The sequence below is a fragment of the Phoenix dactylifera genome, chromosome 8, assembly GCF_009389715.1.
Source record: "Phoenix dactylifera cultivar Barhee BC4 chromosome 8, palm_55x_up_171113_PBpolish2nd_filt_p, whole genome shotgun sequence".
NCBI lineage: Eukaryota > Viridiplantae > Streptophyta > Magnoliopsida > Arecales > Arecaceae > Phoenix > Phoenix dactylifera.
Window position 1 is genome coordinate 1,031,774 of NC_052399.1, and position 10,160 is coordinate 1,041,933.

At 51.5% G+C, this 10,160-nt stretch overlaps 1 protein-coding gene across 1 annotated transcript; it reads left to right on the forward strand.

Moving 5' to 3' along the window:
* The first annotated feature begins 4,682 nt into the window (after positions 1-4,682).
* Positions 4,683-6,056, forward strand: LOC103710974 (probable carboxylesterase 2). Its single transcript, XM_008796918.4, has one exon. The coding sequence runs from the start codon at positions 4,891-4,893 to the stop codon at positions 5,842-5,844; it is 954 nt and encodes a 317-aa protein (XP_008795140.1). The 5' UTR covers positions 4,683-4,890; the 3' UTR covers positions 5,845-6,056.
* Positions 6,057-10,160: the final 4,104 nt, after the last annotated feature.

Sequence of the window (10,160 nt, forward strand, 5' to 3'; positions counted from 1 at the left end):
GCAGGCAGTCATCTGCAAAAAGGAGGTGAGAAATAGGGCGAGCTCCCGGGGCTGGGCTATAAGCAGCCAACTCCCGGTTCTCGCTAGCTACATGTAAAGCACGAGATAGTGCATCAGAACAGATGATGAACAGGTAAGGGGATAGAGGGCACCCCTGCCGAAGCCCTAGAGAGGCCCGAAAGAAAGGCGAGGGCGTACCATTAACCAAGATGGAGAACCTAGGCCCCTGCACGCAGCCAAAAATCCAGTCAATCCAGGTCTGATGGAATCCAAAACTCTCCAGTGCCCATCTAAGAAAATCCCATCGAATACGGTCATAAGCACGCTCCATATCCAGCTTTACTGCCATCAAACATCGCCTCCTCGGGGCCCGCTGTAAGTCTCCCATCATCTCCTGAGCTAGTAAAATGTTATCTGATATACTCCTCCCTCCCACAAACGCTCCCTGCTCCTGACTGATAATGCTAGGCATCAAGGCCTTCATCCTCCCTGCCATGATCCTTGCCACTATCTTATACAAAGTAGTACACAAACTAATAGGCCGATAGTGGCCCGGCTCCGACGCATCCTGACGCTTCGGAACCAGAGTAATATAAGTAGCCTGCCAGTCATCTGCCATCACCGCCCTACTAAAATATAGCTGCACTGCCTCCACCACAGACCACCGAATGATGCTCCAATATCTCCGAAAGAAAAAAGGTGGGAATCCATCCGGTCCAGGAGCCTTATCCTCTGCTAAGGCCCATACGACCTCCTGCACCTCTCTATCTGACACTGGCTGAATCAGTACTTCATTATCACCCTCCTCCATCCTAACTGCCGGCCTAGGGAGCTGGCCAAGCGTATGTGCCCCCCCCACCTCCGTCCATCTAGACCTGAAGAAGTCGAACATCACCTGCCTCACCGCCGAGTCCCCCTCCACCCGCTGACTCGCCCCAACTCTCAGAGATCGTATCATGTTCCTTTGCCTACTGATGATCGTCGATCGATGAAAGAAGCTAGTATTTCGATCCCCCTCCCTGACCCACTGTGCCCTCGACTTCTGCCTCCAGAAAATCTCCTGCTGATGCAGTAACGAGTGATGAGAGGACAAGTGACGTCGCAGGTCTGCCATCTCATCCTCCTCCAGCTCCCCATCTCGATCCTCTCTCCCCTGAAGATCCGTAATCAACCCCTCCACCTCCTCTAGTCTCCGAAAGATGTTTCCCACAACCTCCCGGTTCCATCTGCGAAGGCGTCGTTTAGTAAGCTCCAATCTGCGCGACACCTTTTGCATGGCATCTCCATACACTGGCATGCCCTAGGCCCCCCTAACTACTTCCCAAGATTGGGGGTACGACAGCCACAGCTTCTCAAATCGGAATGGGCTATGGTGGCTAGAGCTCGGAACTGTAGAAATCAAAAGAGGACAGTGATCTGAGGCAACCCGAGCAAGGTGACTAACCTGGTATGATGGGAAGCGCTGGATCCAGTCCGAAGATGCAAGAGCCCTATCCAGCCGCTCCCATACTCGCGCACGTCCAAGCTGGTTGTTACACCAGGTAAATCGCGGCCCGGAGAAGCCAAGGTCCACAAGGCCGGCATCATCAACAAACTCCCGAAACTCCCTCCTGTCCACTGAATCAGAGTAGGCCCTACCACCCCGTTTCTCATTAGGGCTAAGGATGCAATTAAAGTCACCCACCACCACAGTCGGGACTCCCTGAGTCAACAATCAGGTCAGCTCACCCCAAAGGACTCTCCTCGACCGGTAATCAGTACTAGCGTACACCCCACACAGGACCCATGGTGGTTCATTCGGTTCTGAGATGACCATCACAACCTGCTGAGCACAATTACGAAAGACATCCACAGAAGCTACCCCTCGCCTCCACAGCATCAAAATACCTCCAGACATGCCCTGAGATTCTACTACAAAGGACTCCCACTCAACTTCTATGCGTCGCTGCACTCGACGCAACCCTTCTCCAGACACCCTCGTTTCACAAAGAAAGCAGATCTCTGGGCAGTGAAGCTGCACTAACCTCTTGAAAGTAGACATGAATGAAGGCTTGGCCGCCCCCCTACAATTCCAAGCTAAAATCTTCATTTAGCACTGTGGGATGAGGTGTGGCCCTGTCTACTTGGGCTTCCCACGTCCTGTGCAGTCACATCCTGCTTCACCAATTCTCCCTCTCCCTGAATTGCTGCACGCAGCAAGTCCACTATCTTCCCATGCTCTTGAATAGGAGAAATGGTGCTCTGTCCCGTGCCCCCTAAAATTCCTCTCATCACCACCCCCGTAGAAGAAGATGGGGAGAACCTTGCCGGAGCTGCAAGTGGGCTGAGGGATTCCTCCACGTCCACCGTCTCCTTTTTCCTCTTTCCCTTGTCTCTCTGACCCTTCAAGGAGGTCGCCTTCCCCTGTGACACCGGTGCCGGAAACAACTCCCTCCGCTGTTGCAGGTCCATCGCCACCTCCTTCCCGTTAGCTGGAGCACTGCCGCCGTCGCGAGCCACGACCGCCCTCGAGAGTGGGGCCTCGCCTGCTACCATCATCGCGCTCGCCACAGGTGTGCCATCCTCCGCTCGTCGGGTCCCCGCAGCACCAGCAACGGCTGGGGCACCGCCCGTCTTCGGTCGGCTGGAGGCTCTCGCCGGCGGCAGGGAGGCACTCCGGAAGTGCCTCCGACCTTCCTCCCTCCGGCGTAGTCGAGAGTCTTCGAATGAAGTCGAAGACGCCGATCGGGCCAACTGAGTCAACCCAGCCCTACCCGCTTCCGGTACACCGCTCCCTTTAGCCGGGCTTCTGACCCGTTTCAACGAGCTTTTTCCCTGTCCATGGGCCAGCCCAGTTGCAATAGCTAGGCCCTTTTCCGCCAGGCCCAGCCCGTCACCGTCAGTGTGGGTCAGGCCCGGGTTCTTTCCCAACTCCGTTCTGCACTGTTGTCCCACGAACCTGGTCGAACCCGACCCTTTAACAGAGTCCAGGTCAGACCCTAACACCCCACCGAGTGGGGTCATCCCGGCTTCCATCGCCGGAACGTCCTTCGTCTTCATCTCCGGCGATCTTCTCCTAGCCAGTTTAGTGGGTTTTTGCCATCCGTCTGTATCCGTGGGTGACACCAGGATGTTCGACGCAACCGTGGGAGACCTCGGCTCCGACGCAGGGGGATGATCTCGCGCCGGCACAGTCTGGCCAGCCTTCGTCACGGTGGCCTTCTTCATAGGTTTATTCGCCTTCGGCTGCCATACCTTGGATGTTGTCAACCACGGGCCGAAAGGCAGCCGACTCCCCGAAGCATGTCCCTTCTTCAACTCAGATGTCGACTCCTGGGGGGGGTTCTCCATCTCAGTTTGCTGGGTGCCCTGATCTCCCAGATCTCCGGGCGTCGCCGGAGCCGTAGGAGGAAAAGGGCATGCCCCCTCTTCGTGCCCCAGCCGGGCACACTTAAAGCAGAACCCAGGCAGGCTTTCGTAGCGGAAAGCCTGCCAATGTAGGTCAGATCTTACCTTGATGAAGGTTCCCGGCCGGAACGGCGCGCCCGCATCCACCTCCACCTTGACACGGGCGAAGCCAAGTTTCCGACCCTCGTCGGTGACCTTGTCTAGCGCCAATGGTCGCCCAGCCTTCGCCGCAATACCCCAGATCGTCTCCTTCGACCAGTATTCCGTCGGCAAACTTGGCAACCGGAGCCAAACCACTGTTCTGCCCAACTGGTTGGTCCCCGGCACGAAATTTGGCCGCCAGCGTTCCATGGCCAGTAGCTGGCCAGCCACCAGCCAGGGTCCACCTTCCATGGCCGCCTCCCGGTCCTTCTCACACCGGAAACGGAATGCAAAGGTCTCCTCCGCCATCACAAACTCCTCGACATCATAGTCGAGTTTTCCGGCAACCCGCAGCTCCCGGCTGATCCATTCCGCCGGCACCCACCGCCCCAGACTGCGTATGATCACCGCAGTGTCACGCCACGCCGCCCTGGCCACCTCCATCCTCTCCGGCGGGAACTCAACCACATCCGTGAAGCGCCGTTTCAGGGCTTCCAGTTCCGCCGTCGTGATCTGGTGGTTGGTCCATATCGGCTTCCTCGACGACCCCTTGACCACATTCGCCCACGTCGTGCCCTTCTCCGTCGCCTTTGGGTGGGATTTCTCTCCTGTCTCACCCAAGTTCGCCTCCCTCTTCTCCGACTTCTCAACCCCCACCATTGCCATCCTCCACACCCTACCTCCTGTTTGATAAAATGCACCACTAGTAACACGATACCTAAAGCACCTCCCAAGGCATCGTGAACCCCTCCTTCACTCACACCAGGCGCTTGGGAGAAAGCCCCACTCACCGCACGAAAAATTGCGCACCTAGGGCGCGCCTCCCAAGTCAATCACTCACTCTCCTCCCTCAACCTCCCCAGCCCCCTTACCCCAAGTCAATGCCCCTCTATTACCCTGGCAACAGAAGTCTTATTTCCTATTTTTTCCGCCGATCGCTGCTCGTTTTGTTCCATGAGCCATAGCCGTCGTTGAAATGTGCAGACACCAGAACGTGGTGCACGCAAGCAATGACGCTAGACTCTAAATTTGTGGGACCAACCTTAATTTCCCACAGTCCGAAGGCATCACAGTTGACAATGGTCGAGAACGATGGATAACAAGAAACCCTGGACGGGGCAAGGATTTTTGTGGCTGCTGAGGTGTTCTGTTCAAGATAAGAGGCAGTTCACACCAAGACAATAGCTCGCGGTATGTAGACGGGTATCGATAAAAAAAAAAAGAAGCACTGCTTCAATCCTATTAATTTTCAGACGACTCATTGATATTAATAACCGATCGAAGGAGGAGAATCCAACTAGACCCATCTTCTTGTTTCTTCGTAGCCCCCATCCCTTCCCAAACCCAAACCCTTCAAACTCGATGGATCCCGGCAAGGAAATCGCTGTCGAACTCCTCCCCCTCATTCGAACCTACAAGGACGGCCGCATCGAACGCCTCTTCGGCAGCGACGACTTCGTCCCACCCTCCCTCGACCCTGCCACCGGCGTCACCTCCGAAGACGTCCTCATCGACTCCGCCACCAACCTATCCGCCCGTCTCTTCCTCCCCGACCTCACCTCCCTCGGCCCTTCCCAGAAGCTCCCCGTCGTCCTTTACTACCATGCCGGCGGCTTCTGCTCCCAAAGCGCCTTCTCGGCCGTCTACCACAACTTCGTCAGCTCCCTCGTGGTCGAAGCCAGGGTGATCGCCGTGTCGGTGGACTACCGTCTGGCGCCGGAGCACCCGCTCCCGGGGGCCTACGAGGACGCGGCGCGCGCGCTCCAGTGGGTGGCGTCCCACGCCGAGGGGCCTGGGCCCGTGCCTTGGCTCGCCGAGCGGGGGGAATTCTCGCGCGTGTTCCTGGCCGGCGACAGCGCCGGCGCGAACATCGCTCACAACATGGCGATGCGGGCGGAGGCGAAGATCGAAGGATTGGTGCTGATACACCCGTACTTCTGGGGGTCGGATCGAATGGGCTGCGAGAAGGACCGGGTTGACAAGCCGTTTCTGGAGGCGGAGATGCTCGACCGGCTGTGGCCTTTCGCGTGGGGGAGCGCGGTGGAGAGCGACGACCCGCAGATAAACCCAATGGCGGAGGGGGCGCCGAGCCTGGCGGGGCTGGGGTGTGGGAGGGTGCTGGTGGTCACGGCGGAGAGGGATGTGCTGAGGGACAGGGGAAGGGCGTATTGCAAGGCGTTGAGGGCGAGTGGGTGGAGAGGGGTGGTGGAGCTGCTGGAGACCGAGGGGGAGGACCACGTGTTTCATCTATTAAATCCTGGCTGCGACAAGGCGCTGGAGATGATGGCGCGGTTGGCGGATTTCTTTCGTGAGTAGCGGGTTGACGACGGCAATGATAAGAAATGGGATCGGGCTAGGTTCTGGGCCTCGTCTCGAGAAAGTTCGGTTAGAGCCCAAATAAGAAACCAAGATGTTGTAATGATTGCGTATAACTAAATAAGAAGAATTTGGTTCATTCTTCGTTGCCTTAGAGGCTGTTATTACTCAAAAGTCATGATAATTAGATGACTATCAATTTTAGGGATGCATCATCAGCAAAATCACTCTCATAACCATCAATTACTATGTCAACCCAATTTATGGATGAAAAATGAAAACATGTTGGGGGTGAAAAGCCATGAAAAATAAAAGAAAACATTTTAATTGTGAATTCTCTCTCGCAAAACACCTCTTCTAAAAAAATCGACACAGGAACGAGACAGATGTACATTACAGTCGTCAGTCCAAAAGCATTTTACTAGAGCAGTAGAACACCACCAAACGGGAAATAATATGGGGTTTATTGATGACCTGGAATTCCACCGAAAACTTTATTGCCGAATCCGGAAGGCTCCAAGCTACAAACAGATAAAGAGAACGAAGGCATAGTTATCCTCAGCTCCCAAGAAGACGGCCGCATCAAACGCCTCTTCGGCACTAACGTTGCCCCTACCCGTCTTCTTCTTTTCTTTTTTTCTTTTTTTTTCTTTTTTTTTTTAAAAATAGTAATCCATATAGCCCTAACGTGAGTACATCCGGCCAAATCAAAAAAAAGTAAAAGGTACAAGGTTGGGGTATGCCTCCCGCCGATGTCCACCAAAACTCTCCGGAATGTCGGACGACGAAGGAGGCGACCCAGTCCGCAGCACTATTCGCCTTCCTGAACACATGTGATATATGAACCTTCCTGAACTCCTGAATCAATCTGCAACACTCTCGAATGAGAGGATGGCCATCACCGTACCTATCCACTCTCCGAATCCAATCAATCACGATCGATGAATCACCCTCAAGGTACACACACTGCAGCCAACACCCTCCTAACACAAGAGATCCCCTCCCATGCTACCCGAAGCTCTGTCCCAAGTGTTGTGAGACTAGGTGTGCGCCGGCCCCTACCCGCTTCGACCCCACCACCCGCGTCATCTCCACGGACGTCTTTATAGGTGCAACACCAACGTATTCGCACGGCTCTACATCTCCAACCCCTCCGAGAAGCTCCTCGTTCTCGTCTACTTCCACTATGGCGGCTTCATCTCCGAGAGCGCCTTCTCGCCCAAACACTACAACTTCCTCAACTCCTTAGTTGCAAAAGCTAAGGTGGTCGTTGTGTCCGTGGACTACCGGCTAGCGCCGGAGCACCATGTCCCGGCGGCCTACGAGGACGCAAGGTGCGCTCTCCAATGGGTCGGGTCCCACGCCGAGAGCGGCAGGATCGAGCTTTGGCTCACGGAAGGCGAAGACTTCTCGCGGTGTTCTTGGCCATGGACAGCTCGTGCGCCAACTATGAGACCTTGCGCAATTAAGTCTATTTTGGAGGTAGGCCCAACCGACTTTTCTCTACAACTCAAAAAAAAAGGCTGAAGCAGAGGAGGCGATCACGATTCCTATTCTCCCATTTTGTTGAGTCGATAAGGCCACGATAATTGTGGCTAGGGGAACTTCAGGAGTCCGGCATGGAGCAGGTGCTCGGCCATTCGGGTCTCTCCTAATTGCCATTAGATTGCGGTGCACCGTGCTTATCTTCCCATTAAGCTGAGTTCAACTTTCCAAAAATCCACCTTTAAATTCTCTCTTTTTTAGTGATTGATCACTACCGTGCTACCGTGATCGACCGCCACCGCTCAAGATATTCTCTTTTTGCTTTTCTTCGCATGTTTCGAGCATCGCTACCATAAAACTGTTGAAGCCAATTATCTTCAGCTGAGCTCCTATGGCTACTACCACCCTTGGTAAACCCTTCACCTCCTCCACGTGGTTATCTGACAAGCAAACCCTAAACCGAGCCCCATTCTCCTATTTTTGGGCTAAACCAAGACTTTCTTCTCGGTCTTGCTACCTCCGTCGGCTGCTATTACACTCGTTGCCGTCTCCACTGCTAACTCCACCGTGACTGACCACCGGATACCTGGCACCTACCACCGAGCCTTTTTCTCTCTTCTTCCCTCTCCTCTCTTCCTTCTTTTCTCGCTCTTCCTTCATGTCTTCTTCTTCTTCTTCTTAGTTCTCATTTTTCTTCCCATTTTTAGTTTTCTTTATTTATTTATTAATCTTTATATAAATAAACATTGTTCTTCCCTAGTTGTTAATTTCTCTTCGTGACGCATGGACTAGATATGGTGATGATTTATGCTACTATGATAGACCAAACCGAGACTCCTAATTGAATCCGAATTTGGACTCTCTCTCTTCTTCCTCTATCTTTCTCTAAGCTAACCCAAGGATCTTAGCTCAAAGCCCTAACTCTCTTTGCTCAAATTCAAATTGATCTAGTGTGGAGGCTCTGAATTCTCCCAGTACTCAGACAAAAGACCCCATTACCTTAGCTCTTGCCGGATCTTTTTGAAATTCGACTACTATTGATCTTAATTGAGTCACTTATATCATGCTGAACTTGACCAGTTGAGTGTACCTTGCTCAGACCCACCTGGGCAGTCGGGCACTACCACATGATAGACCTTGCTTTTTTTTATCCGAATTTGGGTATTAGGTCGTATCCCCAATAGCATTTTAATTTTTGACTTTGCTTGATTTTTAAGATATTGATAAAAGTTAATTATATTTTAATGACATTAAAGCAGGTGAATCTGATCTGTCTAATTGAAGTAGAATTTTGAAGCAAAAAGAGTTAAGTAACCTAATGCTTCAAAGTGTATTTTTTGAATTTCAGTAAAATGATAATTAGTTTATTGAATTTGATTGTTATATTTTGTTGCCCAAGGTGACAACCCAAGAGGGGGGATGAATTGGGTTTTGTAAATTTTAAGGCCTCAAATTAATTTTTAAGTGAATGTGGTTTGGCCTATGTGATAATATAGGTGCAGTGGAAGCAATAGCAGTAAAGCTCTAAAAAATTATGATTAAGTTACTTTTAGAATTTAAGCTAGAGCAATTACTTAAGTAAAGAAAATAAACCAAGAAGCACACAATGCAAACACAATCAAGTATAGTGGTTCGGTGCACCCCAAAGCACCTACGTCCACTTTCCAAGCGTTTTCTTGGGAATTCACTATAACCCCTCGGATTACAGTTGGATTGTTTTTCCGGGCTCACAATCCAAAAACCCTTACAATTAGTTTTACGGGATCACCAATTAACCTAACCGTTGGTTTTACGGGCTCACCAACAACCTATGTTGGTTTTACGGGCTCACCAACAACCTACGTTGATTTTACGAGCTCACCAATAACCTACACCGTTGGTTTTACGGGCTCACCAACAAACCTTATAATGAACGAAAAATATAAGGTTTAAAGCTCCTAAGTGAGCAAATATAACAAATATGCACTTCAAGAAGGAATAAAAAATTAATTATCGTTTTGAAGATCCTCTTCTCTTCTTTGCTGAGATTGCTTCACTCCTCAAGGGTTGGTAGAGCTCTTGAAGTCTCTTGAATTCTGCTCAACCACCTTCTTTCAGATTTTGAGATGAAGCAATGAATGAAACTCTCTTGGATTTTCTTTTCTCTTGAATGTACGCTTCAATTTCCACCAAGATCCCTTCCTTTGATGAATAGTGGCTCTTAAATATTTCTCCAACCTCCAAAGATGACTTCCTTGCCGTTGGAATGGAGAAACTAGCCGTTTATAGCCGTTGGAAGCTCAAAAAGTACTTCTGTAGAACTAGCCGTTATGCTGTCAACCATGCTGGGGTCGACCCGAGCAAATCTGGGGTCGGCTCAAGTTACTGTTCATCAGGCTGGGGTCGGCTCAAGTTATTGTTCATTAGGCTGGGGTCGGCTCAAGCTTTTCTGGGGTCGGCCCTCTCAGTCAATTCCAGAAAGCTGTTTTTGCAGTGGCTGAAGCTGGGGTCGGCCCGAGCTTTTTTGGGGTTGATCCGAGTTACAGTTCATCTGTGCCATATGTGCCAGGATGTGCCAGAATATTTCCAAAACATGCCAGGGTCGACTCCATCTCTTCTGGGGTCGACTCCTACTCTATGCCAAGTGTTCCAAAGGCGTGCCATTTTGTTCTAAGGCGTGCCAAATATATCGGGGTCGACTCCAAACTAATTGGGGTCGACTCTAACCATGTTTTTCTACACTTTGAAGGTTAGTTATACACATTGAAACAACAATATGATATTCCAAGCAAATTAGGATGCCAGACACAATAAGATTTTATTCTCTTGATAGTAAAAATTACAGAATTACC